General features: G+C 39.3%; 1 protein-coding gene across 2 annotated transcripts in view; it reads left to right on the top strand.

Annotated features, from left to right (window-relative positions):
* The window catches only part of CPNE4 (copine 4), a 239526-nt gene that overhangs the window by 116382 nt on the left and 106754 nt on the right, over positions 1-16390 (top strand). For both annotated transcript variants that reach the window (XM_033070258.2, XM_033070249.2), the window contains one exon: positions 8232-8411. In XM_033070258.2, coding sequence (XP_032926149.1) covers positions 8232-8411 — 180 coding nt within the window. The remainder of the gene's footprint in view (positions 1-8231; positions 8412-16390) is intronic.

The following is a 16390-nucleotide window of genomic DNA, read 5'->3' as shown; positions in this document are numbered from 1 at the left end:
CATGGTCACACTGGAAGGTGTGACCTCCAGAATATCAGCTCCTGCAGCTGCTGGCCTTGTGCAGAGAGAGTCAAGGAGTTTGCTGGGCTCCCTCACTAGGAGACTGTATGTGTGGACACTCAAGCTTTTTATGAAAGATTATAAAAGAAACTGACTATTTGGAAATGTAAGCCTAAACTTTTCAGTACCCAAGAGAGTATTGTGTTAGGTCACCTCTGAGTGATAACTCATAGCTAATTCTGAAGAAACCTTCATGGCTTAAGCAGGGATATGGAAAAAAGGGTTCTCTGCTGAGGCATGAGCACTTCTCTGTACAGTGATAGTGAGGGCCAAAAGATGCCTTAACCACTGGCGGGAATCTACCCTGGAGACTAAATCCAGGAGATTAAATCCTGGTACTGCTTTGCAGGAATTTCCACTGGCTGTCAAGAAATTTCCCAAATCTATTATGGATACCTGATTTGACATTCTCTCTTCAAACTTGTCCTTCTCTCTAGCAGGACTCAAAATGTTACACAAAAAAAGAATCAGAATTGCAAGTGGTCCCACGTTAAATTTAAGATAATGTAAAAGATCTTATGGATAAGACAGTGCTCTCTCTCTATCTTGTCACGGTCCTCTCACTTTTCAGTCCAGTTAATCATTGTTCATTGGAAAGACCTTAATTTATGCTACATTAATGATTTGCTCTAAAGAGACATTCTGCTTTTCAGGTTCACTGAGATATTCTGCAACTGGCTTTTCAAAACTGGCTTGAATATTCACAGTGCAGCAGCTGGTGCATTGTTCTTTATAGCCCAAGGTCAATAGATGGGAAAAAACTTCATGTTTTACAGTTTTTCCCCATGGAAGTTCTGCAATTGAGAAGTGGCAATATTTATGTTTTTCTTCAGATGAAATGTCAGGGCTGGAGTTCTTTGTTATCCCATGCTTTATGTCAAATCTAAATTCACAGAAGGCAAATTAAAGTTGGCTCACGTTTTCCCCAGCATCCCTGAGCCTGGACTGACCAGACCATAAGAGAAAACCTTTGCAGATGACACAGTCTGGGGTTTCCTGCTGTCCAGACAAGAAGCTTCTTCAGGGAGCTGATCTCAGTTCAGCAGTTCACCACCCCTTCTTCCCATCGGTGCTTCCTCCTGTAGATCCAGCAGACGGAGAGGAGTCAGAGCAGTGCCAGCAGCTGAGCTGAGACAGAGAGAGCCCAAGAGGCCAGGCTGGGTCAGAGGTCAGTCACTGATGTGTGTGTGTGCAGTCGGGGCTCACTGGTAGCCCAGCACACCGTGACCTCGAGGCGCTGCTGTGCCCTTGTCCTGATGTCCCTTCCTGCCCTCACATGCCCTGTGGTGACACCGATATTGTTGGGGCTTGTCTGACATTCCCATGCCTCCAGTGCTATGGCACTGCATTCATGTGTCAAGAAAATGGAAGGCTACATGTGGCATTTTAAGGCGTTCTTAGCCAGGAAAGTTGAAGTCATGTGATGGGATGTGGTTGCAATGTGTTTCTTTGGGCAAAGTAGTATTTTTTAATAAATATATAGAGAACAGAATGCAGAGGAAGCCATGTGAAATAACCTCTGGCCTGGTGGCTCAGTTGGTCCCCAGTGGTGTGAGGGATGAAAGCTAGTGTTTTAGGTCTAAATCAGAGCAGACAGTGTCCAGGAGGAGCAGCTGGATAATTTTCAAATCTTTCTAGGCAAAATTTTTGTCAAACTTCTGTTTAACCTGACTTCTTGTTTAACTCTAGTTCATGTTTGCACACTCTTTCCCTATAATATGGCTGATCATCTCTTTGCTCAAGGGACACAACAGCTATGACTCACTCCCTGTGATGCAACTGGAGTCCCAGTAGCTATATTACCGGAAGACATTTAAAAATCCAAGGGAATTACGATAAAGTCCAGCAAGATAACAATTTTAATCCGTTTGCTTCCATAGCAGTCCATACAGTGGCTAAAAATTATCACTCTGGCACAAAATATTTGGGTTTCATGACATTAAACTGAGAAGACTTGGTGTTCTCTCACTCCTGGAACTATTTGAATGAAATTAGGGTGTTTCTTTTCAGAGAAAGTAAACTAAAATCAGGTAACTAGTGCAGTCGGCAACAGTGGGACTTTGTATTAATGCACTAGCAGCTCTTGCTTTTTTCTCTTGTATTTGAGCTTTCCAAAAGGACAGTGAGTGGGAGGGATACCCATGCACTTTCCAGTATTTCTATGCAGCCTAAAAAGCTTAGACTTACCAAGGAAATCAGTGATGACAACTGCACATGGTCTGAAAACTAAAGGGGACTGTTGTAGCTTCCTCAGGGATTTCTTTTGTTCCAGAAAACCAGTGATGCCCTTGGCACGAGGGCTCTTAATTTAGGTCCTGTTTTCATCATACTGGGGACTGAGCAGCACTCTTTCCAATCCCATGAAACTCCTCATTCTTCTTCTTAGCAATGTTGCCACAATTTGCCTGGCATGAGAATTAACCTGTATTGCACCACAGGTTTTTTGTGTGTTTTCTGCTGTGAGAGCTTAGAGTTGCTCAGATGAGACTCTGAAACCTGCACAGGCTTCAAGTCTGACAGGGTTCAGTACAGACTCTCAAATGCTGATACTGGGTGACTGTGCAGTGATGTTAGAGCTATTGTTGTTTCTGAGTGAATGACACAAACTACATGCAAGTACCTATCAATAATCTCATTTCTGTCTTCTATTAGAAGTTATGAGCATATAAGGCAAGTCCATCCGTGAACTTCTCACATAATTTTTACGTAGTGTATATAATAAATTATCCACTTCCTGCTTCAGAGAAATGAGAAGTAACTGAGCAAGTAAAAGTAATTAAGCAGAAGCTGGTCAGTGGTTGTTAGCAGAGAAGTGGGCTTTCTTAATGAAGAACTTTTCAGCTAAGAAATTATGGTTTTCCTGTAATTTCAGTTGTCTGGGCTGTTTCTGTATATTAATTTTCTAGTGCATTAAATGTTTCTCTTCAAACCAGCCTGTGGCAAAAGGTTTCTGCTGACATTGAGAAGATTTTGCTCAGCCCTGAGCTCTACAATCTGAAAAGAATTAAAGATCTGCTAATTTCTTCCACTGCTTTCAATCATCAATTAAACTGAAAACAAGGGCTATAAATTATGGTGACCTTTGCAATAACTTATAATTTGTGGAATAGAAATGTGATGCTGTGAAAGCACTGTGAATAACAAAAAATATATTAATAACTTCCTTGGAAACCAGCAAGCAAAGTGTAAATTGCTTTCTGCTTGGTATCAAATTTTTATCTAAGGTACTGTATCATGGAAATTTTCAGTCTTATTAAGATCCAGGTGACCTAAAAATAATGCTACTCCTTCACTTCTGTGCTTTCTGTCATTTCAGCTGCCAAATGTGATTCTACTAGATTTAATCAGCATTTTATAATAACTTCTACAGGAAGTAGAGCCTGTTGGTTTTCCCTTGTTGGCTTCTAAAATGTACAAGGAAAAATGGGTCAATTTGTTGGACTAAGAAATTGCTAAAAAGGTAACAACCACAAAAAAACCCACATTCTGGTGGCACACACATTCTCTGTTTAATGGAATTTGTATTTTTATGGCTCTTCAACTAGGTTTTTACGACAAAAACTGAAGGAACTACAGCACCTGTATAAATTTTCAGACCATTGTTTGTAGACCAAAGATCTTCCTTAGCTCATGAGGGAACTATACCATTTCATGAGCCTGATTAAAATTTCCCCCTCAAAATTGTCCCTTTTCATGACAGCACAGTAAGTTCTTCATGACCCTTGGCTTCTCTTCACCTCAAAGATGCCAAGAAATAACCAGTGAAGATGTGTTTCTTTTGTGCTAGTTGCATGTTTGCTAGAAATACAGTGGAGAGCAGATAGGTACCAATTATCTGAGTGGGACATGGAGTTCTGCACATCACTGATCTGTTGTAAACACTCAAGCACGGCCTCGAGGTGCAGAGCTTTGGGTCCTGTAAACAATTCCCCATTTTCTTGATTCCCAAGGACATAATGAGAAAGTTGTTTTTATGATCACTTGAAAGCCCTAGACACCAGGTGACCCTAAGCTTCTATGTAATCCTTGTTCATCCCTCTATATGCAATAGCTTAAACTTCATCTAATTTTGATGGAAGAAGATTTAAAAATCCCTCTCACCCTGGATCTTTTCCCTTGGCTTCTCTTCTCAAGTTGTGGTGGAAGATGGAGTGGAGATCCTTAGTCGATACTTCAAACATTGAATTACTTCTTTGTCAGTGATTTTTTTTTTTCTACAATAAAGAACTGTTTCCTCACCAAAGATATCATATTTATCACAGTTCTGTAAAACTCACTGCTTTTCAGCAGCTCACAGACAAAATATATAAACAGCATAAGAATTCTGAATTTTAGTATTTGTCCATTGCGCTGTCCTTTGTGCCTTCTTTAATTTGATGCTATCTAACTGCAAAGACAATTTTGCAGTTCTTCAGCAGTGATGGTGGACAAACAGAGAAACAGGCAAACATTTCTGACAACTCTCCACCCATGTCAACAGTACAGCGAGAAAACAGGTTTCAAACTCAGCTTCCAACTCCCTGCGAGTTTGACATGAGGATTCAGAAGGCCCATTTTCTTTCCTCCATTTTAATTCCTGCTGTTGAGATGGCACTTTGCACTGTGGATGCCAACTTTGGTGTTTGTATGTCATCCATAGTTCCCCAAGGGGAAGCTCACAGGGTGGCTGCATCCAGATGGGCCTGCCAAGTAATCCCAGCTACTCAGCAGGGTGCCACCTTCTGTGAAGTGACAAGAACCTAAAGAGATGAAGAGGGAAAGCAGTGTGAGTCCATCCCAGGAGGTGAAGATGCAAGTCCTTTTCTCTGTTTAAATTGTCCTTGAAGGGAAAGTGCAGATGAAGCTGCACCATGAAGCAGATGTTCGGATCATGGTGTCAGATGAACGCTGTTCCTTTTAAGGTCAGTTTTATCCCTTGACCCAGCCCGAAGGTGCATGTAGCTGTCAATTGTTGTGAAAATTTGTTCTGCTTCAGTGAATTGGAGAAATTCCTTGTTCTAGCGAAGTCCCAAAATAACAGATGGCTCATATGTCAGGCATCAGCAAATCCTAAAGTTGTGGGCATGACCCCTGTCCATGTCCTGTTGAAAAATTTGCCTGTCATCAGGATTAGGGTTTTCTGTAACAAGACCAAAAGTTTAAGTTCTACTCATTTATAATGTACTGTTGTTGGACTTTAAAGCTGTCTTCCCCAAAAGTAATGGAGATTTAGTGTTCTTCATTATGTTTTGGAAAACATTCATGCTGTGAAATTGTAACTTCCTAAGTGCTCAGTTAATGAGGCTGGGCAAAGCTAAACTGTGTTTTCTTTAAGCATTTGAGCCTTCACCATCCATATAAGTGAAAGTGCTGTAAGTGATTTTGGGTGACAGCGGGATTAAGGGAATATGGCTTGACATCTTGTCAGACTGCTATGAACCTGTATTTTGGGTCAGCATAGAGGATGACACCATATTTTGATTGAAATTAAAACAGGTCCTGCAGGTATTGTGATAACTTGTGGTCAAAACCAGGTCAGGGGGGTTTTTTTGTTGTTTTTGTAAGTGTCTGCAGCCCTGTACATAATGAAATTTTTGATGGTTATCAGCATGAAACTGCACTTAGCAATAGTATTTTCACCAGTTTTCATTAACGTTTCATGCTCATCAATATTTCTAAAACGAGTGTTAGGGCTTTATGACTGAATATGAGAGCAATAATAGTGAAGAAAGAACAGTCTTTATAAAGTGGCAGGAGTCAAGTGGATATTATACCTTATGTCTATATAGCATCTCCTAACCAGAGTGTTCCATGAGAGTTGGGGAATTTTTTGAGCTGTTCTGTTTGCCACTGCTTCTTCATCATGGGTCACTCAAGCTGATTATCAGCACTCAGCCTTGCTGCACAGTGGTCAAAGCCAGGGAATGGAGGCAGGCTTCCCATGCTGAGGATGCTTCCCGACTATCTAGCTAAGGAGTGAAGTAACTGTGAAATATGATGACAAAGCAGACTGAGGCAAAGGTAGACTAATAGGGGTTAATGGTATAGCTGATGGCTGAGAGAGGCACAAAGAATTTTATATTACTTGTGGAGCTGTTGGCACTGCTTCTTTCAATACAGATTTTTCTCACGTAATCCCATGTTCTGACATGCTGGCTTGATGTATCATCTCAGTAATGTGGGAAGACTGGGGAAATTCAGTGAAATGGCTATATTTCAGTACAGTGTCTGTCAAGGGAAGGATGTCATTCAATCGCAGGCTGAAAAAAGCAAACAGTGTCTTAACTCTGTGTGAGACTGAAATCCTTAATGTCCCTGTGTGCAGACCTGTGCCTCCATTTTCAGGCACTTTACTCCCTTGAGCAGCCACATATTTAACCTATGTTGAGTGCAAGTGTAAATCCTGATGTATTTCACAGTGGAGAGCTCTTTCCAGCAGAAAGGAAGAGATGAGGTGAAACAGTAACAGAAACTTCAGTCTCAGCCTGAGATCTGCTGTACCAGTAAAGCAATTAAAATGATGCTATTGAATTAAGAGTTTATACACAAGGAATGAGTTTAGGAGATTGCTGTGGCTATGAAAAAAAGATTTTAAACCATTCATTCAAATGTTTTGATTATTGTGTCTGCTGAAGCACTAGTTCATGAGATGATCATTGTTCTGAAGTGTATCAGATCACTTTTCACTTAGAAGAGGTCTCAGGAATGTCTCAGTAAACTGATTAGTTATCATTATCTGACATAAGAAATATTTCTCATTGTAGCAGTAACAATGATTTGGAGTTATACTGATTGCTAGTGGAGATAACCGAAAAATTTTCTGATAGACCAGCATTTGAATGAAAGTAGCTGGTATCCTTTCTCACCTTATTTTATTCTTATTATTCTTTGCATGACTGATATCAAACCCATCATTTTCAGCTAGTCTATGCAAATTTATCAAGAATGAATATGTATGTAAGGTTGCTTTCCTCTTTGTGATGGTCTCATCCTGACACAGTCAGAGCACATTAACACAGCAGTGTGAGAAGGCAGCAATGGTAACACCGGTTTGTGTCTATTCCATGAGTGGTAGCATCTGTTTGATGATTAGCTAAAGGATTTTGGCTGTCAGAGCTGTCAATCTGACATCTTTGATGAGCACTAAAATAAACCTGTTCTACCAGTAACTGTTAATTTTTACCCTGCTTCTGATTTGCTTGACTCTTTGTGTCCTTGCCGATAACTACTAGAAAGGCTAATGCATTATAAACTCTGGAAAGTGAAGCAAGCGGCTGTCATTTTTTGCACAACAGATGTTCCTGATCAGGAATCAGAGAAAGGATCTCATCACTCTTCCTCTGAGCAATTTAATTTGTCTGTTCCATGGCACACCAGCCATCTCTGATCTAGTGACTGATGTGCCCAAGTCCTACATCATTTCAGGATCAGTTCCTTTAATCTTACAGAATTATGAAGTTTTTTTTCTGTGCCAGGGCACAGAGAGTGGAAAAAAGGAAATTGCTTCATTGCTTACATTATCACCAATGATGCATCGTAATGAAAAATAACAAAGGCCTGTTTAAAAAATAGGAAACCCAAGTACTACATCTTAACAAAAACTAGAAAGTAATCTATGAGCACTTTTTAAAAAGAAATAGCAATATCGATTTAATAATGTTTCTTTAGAAGTTTTAAGATTCAGAGGTAGGAATAAACTTTGTGTAACCCATTGGATTCTTGTGATGCAACTTAGCAGGATGGAAAAAATTTATATATTTTTAAGAAAAGCTGTTGCTGTGGATCCAGTTCTCCACCCCTTAATCATGCAAATTGTCTGAAATGAGTAATTTCTGGTGGTGTTACTCTCTTTTCCATTTAGTTTGATGAAACTGTATCACTCTGCTGCTGTTTTGTAGTGATGGATGGGTACTGCTGGGGATGTAAATTCTGCAGTTATTCAGTAGTTTATTTCCCAGTTATTCTGCTAAAGACTTGCTGGAAGGGAGAGGCAAGGGGAGGTGGTCTTATCTTGTGCTCGTGGTCAGCCCAGCACAGAAAGGGCAGCTGCTGCTGACAGTACAAACAGGACTGTGTGGCCACAATCCCAGCTGTCAGTCCTGATAAATGAGCAAAGTGTATTTGAGGAGCTCATGGTTGTCCATCACTGGTAGAAAGAGCAGCCACTCATGTGACTCTTTTCCATTTGACAGGTTGACAGGACAGAAGTGATTCGAACCTGTATAAATCCCGTCTTCTCCAAACTGTTCACGGTGGACTTCTATTTTGAAGAGGTGCAGCGATTGAGGTTTGAAGTCCATGACATTAGCAGCAATCACAATGGGCTGAAGGAGGCAGATTTCCTCGGTGGCATGGAGTGCACTCTTGGACAAGTAAGTGTCAGTGTCGTTTTCCCCCTTGTTGCTCATTTTTTGTATATATATGAAGTGTGTCCTTTGCCGAGTGGCTGATGGGTGATTTGTCATTCGTGGCAAAATTCCTAACTGATGCTTTGAATGGGACAATTGAGAACTTCTGCTGATTTGTTTTACTGCTGTAGTATAGCTTCAAGTCAACCAGTGCTTATAGGAAGTGGAAGATCAGTGATTGGCCTTAGACACTGAAAGACCATGCTCATTAGAACAGCATTGGAAAATAGACTTATTTTGAAGAAAGTTATTTTTCCTAACATTGCATGGGATTTAAAGCAAGTTCCAAGTCCAAGAAACACTTAAAAAGACACTTTATTCACATAGGGTAGTGCCTGGTGATGTGGCAAATAGAGAGAGATAGGGTTGGATTCATCTCCCTGACTCTCAGTCATCCAAAAGTTAGGTGTCTAGACTAAGTTACTCTTGTGATTTCCATCTTTAGTTTAGTGGAGAGAAACAGACAGTTTCAAGCATTGATTCATTCTGCCTGAGACACCTATCATGGATTAGGATAAATTGTCTTCAGGAGATACCTGTCTTTCCTCATCAGTTGTCAAGAGAGTCAAGACAGCTGGATTAGGTGAGATACTTAACTTTTTGGATTACTGAATTTAAGGGTGATGAGTCCTATAGTTCGATGGATAGCTAGATGTCATCATAGCCAGCTCTGTGGTGAATTCCCATACTGCTGACTGTGGCACACTCTGGTGGCTCAGGCACCACTGTTTTATTTCAGACTTGCAGAGTTTTTACCATGCAGGTTTTCATAGCACAGATTTCTGCTCCGTCCATAATGGAAATGCCAAGTTTCACTGAGCTGAGTATAAATTTGTTCTCCATGCTGTGGTAATTTGTCTGCCATGAGCAGGAAGTGCTTTTGTTTATATTAGCCTTTGCAGTGCTTCCACCTAAGTTTGTATTATGAACAGGACAGCGTGTCATGGAAGATGCTGCAAAGCTTTGGTTCCCTGTTTTCTCACCTTTTGTTGCTCCTCCCTCAGCCCAACCACTCAGGAATCACTTTGATTTTCTTCCCACAGCTATTAGGCCAAACATGCTGGATGTCTTTTCATCAAGAGAAATAATATGAAAGATATGCATTTACTAAATTGGAAGCTCAAAATAAAGATATTGGTATTTAGGATATTTACAGTGCACTATAAAGTCTGTTCCTTTTGACAGAATTCTTGTGGTCTTAATCAATGAAAATAAGCTATCCTATAACACCAAGAAGAATGGGAAACAAAGCAAAATGTTATTATAATGTTCTTCTTGCTTAATTGGCTTGAAAAAGAAGGGGGAAAAAATGTCACTGCTGCTGCCTGTAGCATAAACGTCTTTATAATGATTTGATCTCTATAAATAGCACACAGCTGGGTTGTTTGCAGTGTAATTTCAGTGGTAACCAAGAAAAAATAACAGTGTGAATTCTGTTCACAGTAATGTAGCCTTGAGGATTCTGATCTCATATTTAGCCTTTTTTTGGTGATGTTTCTTCCTGCCCTTTTCTAGATTTTAACTTTATAGAGTATAAAACTGATTTAGGAAACTCCAGAATAGCAGCACTGGAACTGCCATCCAAGTGAAGCCTTTGTGAAGACTCCAAAATTGAAAATCCTAAGGCTGTACATATGGTGCTTACACTCTTGTTTAGCTGTATGGTGTAATTACAGCATTCTTGTAATGATGGCAATAGACCCATGGCTTTTCTTGAGACAATTTTGACATGAATTTGTTGTTTACATCACTTTAATGCCTGAATAAAACAGAATTCTGTGTGAGAGTGTGACTGCCTCCCAACTCACTTTCCCAGTGCAAGTAGGTCTTACTGAGACATCCAGGAAGACTCTAGATTTTCAGGCATAGTCTGAAAGACTGATGCTCTTCCCACCCCCATAAAAGTGACAACTTCTGTTGCTCTCTTCTAGGTAATAGTTGATTTCTAAGTGATTCACTGCTACTGTACCTCTTTGTAGATCATCACTTAAACCAGCATGTTTGCCCAAATCATGTAATACTTCTATCAAACGCAAAATTAGTAAGAATAATAAATGCCGGGAAAGACAATAGCATGGTAATGCAGTAAGTTCGCAGAGAGGAATGAATTTCATCTTTATTTTGATCTCAGACTTACATGTAGCCTACCCAATAGGTACAAGTTTGTCAGAAACCTTTGGAAGGTTTCAGTAATCTCCTTCCAAATACACTAATCAATTTGTGTTCCATGAGAGTGATGAGGGCAGTGACTTACAGGCTATAAGATCCTGAGCTGTATACTGTCTAGAGACCTCTCACTGGATTTTCAGCAAGATTTATTTATACTGCTCTTGCCAGGACAAGTAAATTCTGTGCCTCTACTGGTAAAATACTGTGGTTAGCGGCATCCTGGCATGCAGTCAGTAATACCTGGATGTGAAGAACAATTTCATCAACAGGAATTTCTTGTGCTGCATTTAAACATGGTAGAACAAATTGTTGTGGGTAGATACCTGATTAATATAATTACAAAAACATCAACATGCTAAATAGAGACATTTCCTCAAAGTGATTTGTTTTGTCCATCACACTCAGAAGTTTCCCTTCCAAACAAAAGAATAGCAGATTATCTCTTGAAGTGTTTGACAGAAGCAGGCTTAGTGTGAAGTGTTTAGGAGGGAATTTTTTTTGTGTGTTTTTAAGAACTGTTCCTTCTACTGAGAAAGCCTCTTTCAACAGTCCAGTTTCCGAGCTTCTTGAGTATCCTGGTAATGTGCAGAATATTAGCAAACATGTCCTCTACAGTCAGAATGATAACCAGATCAAATAAACCCAAAAATATTAGAAGATAGGAAAGCTGAAAGTGCAAACAAATTTATCTCAGCAGCATAGTCTTAAAATATGGTCTGCAATTACACATTGATTATAAAATGGAGTTTCTCAGGGGACTTTACATCAAGAGAATGTACCCTACTCCAAGCATTTAAGTTGTTTATGTTGTATTGTTTAAATAAAGTGACATTGTTAAATGGTAGGTTAAGATGCATGACTAAAACCTATAATTTTAAAAAATACGGTATTATTTTTAATTTTGCATTTAATTTCCAATTAAATGCATAAAGCTAATATCTAATAATACCAGGGTTTAACAAGTTTTATAGCCATATGGTAGCTATTTAATAAAGAAAACTGTACCATGTTTTCCTTGTAGCCTCACAAAGATTATTCTTGATTGGGAGCATATTTGTGAAATTAGGTTCTCGGAATCCCAGCAGGGTTTGGTTATAAGGGTCCTTAAAGACCATCTAATTCCTGCTCCCATGCCATGGGCAGGGACACCTTCCACTAGACCAGATTGCTCCAAGCCTCATCCAGCCTGGCCTTGAACACTTCCAGCAATGGGGCATCTGTAACTCCTCTGGGCAACCTTTTTAGTGCCTCACTACCCTCATAGTGAAATTGCTTCCTAATATCTAGTCTCAATCTACCTTCTTCAAGTTTAAAGACATCAGCAATTGTTCTGTCATTCCATGCCCTTGTATAAAGTCCCTCTGCAGCTCTCTCGTAGCACACTTTAGGTATGGGAAGGTGCTGTAAGCTCTCCACAGAACCTTTTCTTCTCCAGGCTGAGCAACCCCAGCTCTCTCAACCTGTCTCCATTAGAAGAGGTGTTCCACCCCTCTGACCCCCTCTTCATGGCCCTCCTCTGGAGAGCCAAAACTAGATGAATTGCTCTGGGTGGTGTCTCTGGAGCAAATCCTTAGTGGGGTTTACTTGAAGTACCACTGCAGGAAGTGGCATGGGCATTTGGGAATGCTCTTCCTATTCATATCATAAATTATTTTATGTGAGGAAAGATCTCTGGGATCTCCAGTTCAATCTGCTACTCAAAACAGGTCAGAACAGTTGCTCAGGGGCTTGTCCAGTCCAGTATTGAATGCCTCCAAGGATGGAGTTACCACAGCCTCTCTGGGTTTTGTCCCAGTGTTTGGCACCCTCTCAGTAGTGATTGCTTTCTGTGTGTAAGCAGAGGCATAATGAACTCTCACTTCTGTATCATGTGGAAACATTTGCACATTTGTAGCATTCAAGTGGCAAAAGAAAGCCAGAAAGAAAGAATTTGCAAAGTTAAAATAGCTAGAGCAGGGATGGCTTAGTTTTAGTTGATCTTGCTTAGACAGCCTTCTTGAGCTGCTGCTCTAAATTTTCTGTAAAAACAGCTCTCATAGTTTAGAGTTGGAGTATTGGGGTAGAGCAGTGGTTTGGCATTGTGCCATTTTCAAATTTGGGATTCCATCCCTTGTTTAGTTTCTTTCAGTTCATAGAACTCCCTTATTTACTCAACTAGTAGCAGAAGAAAGCTGCAGAGATATAAATCTTTTCCTGTCAAGAACATTTTCAAGTATTATTCTGAGACTTAATATTACCCGTACACACATTTGTGTACAAATTGGATTGAAAATCTTCCTTCTAAGTAATGAGTATAATTGTTTCTTGTGTGTTTTTCATAATATATACCATTAGCAGATTATGCACTTGAAAAAACTGTCTGATTATTAGTTCAATTTCAGCCATTGCAAATCCCCTTGCTCTTGAATTAGAGAAAGGCTAAAAGAGTCATGATTGCACCTGAATTAATTAAACTGAAACAGTTTGCATGAGAGTATTTGTTTAATAGACTGTTGACTGCTTCTGTGGTGCGGAAGACATAGGACCAGCTTTTTTCAAGGCATTGGAATTCCTAAATCTCATTAGATGTCTGTGTGCCTCCTTAGGTATCTAGGTACCTTTAAATGCTTGGCCTTTGATCTCCTCCAAATGAAGTTGCTCAATTCATTAGTGGGATGAATAATGTGCTTTATTAGATGTGAATGTCATTTTCTACCAGCGCTGACTCAGAGCAGAAGCAAATAATGAACACAGCCCTCTCCCTAACTTTGCCTAACCCTTTCAGAACCTCTGTTATCTCCAGGAGACTCTTGGTTTGCTTTTGCAGCATGATCTCTGAAGCTGTAAGATTTTCTAGATGAATTTTACCATAGTTAATAGAATTTCTTGTACAGTTTGTACTACTTTGTTTTCACATGCTTTATCTTTTTGTATGAATTACTGTAGCAGTCTTTAGAAAAGTAATTTAAGTTTAGTTTGCTATTATAATGAGATATTATTATGGCTAATTCTGAAAGGACTGCTACTCTACCCACTAATTAAATTCAAAGACCTTTTAAGCTATTGATATTTCCTGTAATAACATTATGCCTCTTGTGATAGGCATATCTTTTCTCTCGGTGTTCTATTTTGATTAACTATTTTCAGGTACAGGTTTTTAACAAAGACAGGGAGAGGTATAATTCAGCTGTAAATAGACTCTGATCTGAACAATACTATAGCAAACAAAAGAAATCTTGAAGAGTGATGAGTATGCTACAGAAAGAATCATATGTACAGAGAGGATGATTATAGCACTAACCTGGCTCTACAAAGGAACAAAAATTCCGCGACCAGTTGACAGAATGAAGCTTTCTTCACTGTGGACCTATACATCTGAACTTGATCACTTGAAGGGATTTCTTGGTATCTGTGACCTATTCCCCAAATTTCTTTTTTCCATGAGAGTGGAGTACAGTCACTGACATTTACATAGCATCTGGTCTCTCTTCATGTTGAAATGTAGCATGCTTGGTGCATCTGCAACTATGTGCCACCATTCATGAAAACTATTTGGGGGGTTCAGAAACAGCTGGGGGATAGAAAGCAAGCACAAGCACATCAGAGTTGTATAAACCTTGCTTTGTCACAAACCAGGCTGAGGAGGGATGTGTGAAGAAGGAGAGAGTTTTTACACTGTGAGGCAGAGCTACTTCTGCTGCCTGTGCTTAAAATTGGTCTTTCATTCTGTACAAGTGGAATGTCATTAAAGTCTGACTTTATATTTGTGGGTGTTCAGAGGCTTACAGTATCTGACTTGAATGGGTTATAGTAAGACTGCACTAATATTTTAATTTTTAAGCTTCAGAATATTTTTTTTTTAAATATTAAATCTCCAATCATTTGTCTAGTCACTCTGGTTGCATCATTCCACTTACAGCAATGTCATGAAAGTATTGTTGTCCTTCATTTGGGAGACCCTGTACAGTGAAAGAGGAGCTTTAAAGGTTGTACTTTTATGCTAGAAGGGAAGAGCTTAAGCGAGCATGTAGCATAACAGGCAAATACTTGTTTTACGGTTACTCATTTCAAGTTTTACATATCACAGAATTCTTCTCTTGCTGTTCATCAAGGATTAAAAGGATTTTGTGAATACAGTCAAGTAATTTTGATTGTATACATTAAAATCTCCACCTAAACTTGACAAGATATCAGCTGCTATTAAACTGTTATTGTCTCAACCCATAAGTTTTTATCACTTTTACTCTTCTGATTCTCTCTTGTATCTCAATGGGGTGGAGTAAACCAGTGACTGTGTGGGGCTTAGCTGCTGGCTGGGGTAAAACCACAACATAAGGGTTGGTGCAAGATTTGAGACACGTTTTTTCGAAAGAGTATGATTGCTACTTTTCTTTCGTTCATATATCAACATGGTTCTCCTGGATGCTGTTAGAAAAGCACTCTGTTTCTATGTGTACCCCTGCTGTTTGGTGGGAAGTTGCTTCTCCAGGCTTGAAGTGTGTTTACCACCAAGGGCTCTGCACTTAAATATATATGATCATGAAGATTCAGTCTGTGAAAAAGGCATTTGGATAAAGAGAAAAATGCTACTAAATTGTGAATAGGTGCTCTTTCCAATCCTGAAAATAATTAGGTTGGCTAGAAGAAAGTTGAGCTACTATGAAAGTCCATATAGCAGGAATAAAACATCTGGGAGAAGAATTAACACAGAGGTACTAGGAAATAAAAGTAATTTCTCTGGCTATCACTGCTAGCAAGGAAGAGATACAAAGACTTCTTCAAGTTGTGTACTGTTGTGATTGAGGGAAATTTGTGCTTAATCTGTCTGTATAAATAACTAAATTTGGGGTACTTTTAAGAAAGTCTAATGTGCAGAAGAGGACAGTCCAAATAAATTATTTGAGACACTTGACCTCTGGCACAGGGTGGCACCTTGCAAAGTTGAATCAATGCTGTTGAAATAACTTGGTTAAAAAGCCATTTTGAAAACTTGTTCTTGACTTGATTTATGAACATTGGGAATTCTGCATGATATTACTGAAAGTTATCCCTATATTTGTTTAAGAAAGGATTACCTAGAGAAAGACATTTTAAAAGTTTCTTAAACAAGCCAGGTAAAATATGTCATTATATTTCACAACTCATCTTACACAGTGCTGATTAGTCACAACTCAGTCACAGGAAAGAGGAAACTTTCATCAGAGTCCTTGTCTCTGAGTGACTGCCGAGCAATGCTCAGTACACAGCTGGTGTCAGTGCCTTGGTGCTTTTATCTAGAGTATTGCATCTGTTCATACTTTTTAAAAAATGAAAAAAAAAAAAAAAAAGTACAAAGCCTCTTTTAGCTGTTTTAAATTGGAAATAGGATCAAATGGAGATGTAAATCCAGATTTCACTACAACAATATTGAGCATCTGTCCTTAACCTGTAAGGGCCTGTATATATATGTAATAAGAAAAACTAAGATCATCTTCAAGGGAATTTCTCACTCCCATCCTACCACAGAGCTGACATCCCTTATCACTGCAGACCAGAAATCCAGCTGAGATGATATTCTGTTAAGATGACTGCATATCTGATAAATAGGAATAACTTCATGTGCATATCCTCCCTCTCAGAAACAGAACAGTGGCTTTTACATTCTTATTTTCACATGCAAACATATTAGTTTTTTGACATTTTTATTGAACATGTGGTTCTCCCAGGCCAGAACTGGGTAATAGTTTGTATGTAGCTGAAAATGAACCTGACTTCACTTCTCTTTGTCTCACCTTTTATATCTCTCTGAGGTCTGG

The sequence above is a fragment of the Catharus ustulatus genome, chromosome 1 (genome assembly GCF_009819885.2).
Source record: "Catharus ustulatus isolate bCatUst1 chromosome 1, bCatUst1.pri.v2, whole genome shotgun sequence".
Classification (NCBI taxonomy): Eukaryota; Metazoa; Chordata; class Aves; order Passeriformes; family Turdidae; genus Catharus; species Catharus ustulatus.
The sequence above is the reverse complement of the archived record's forward strand: the minus strand, read 5'-3'. Positions and strand labels throughout refer to the sequence as shown.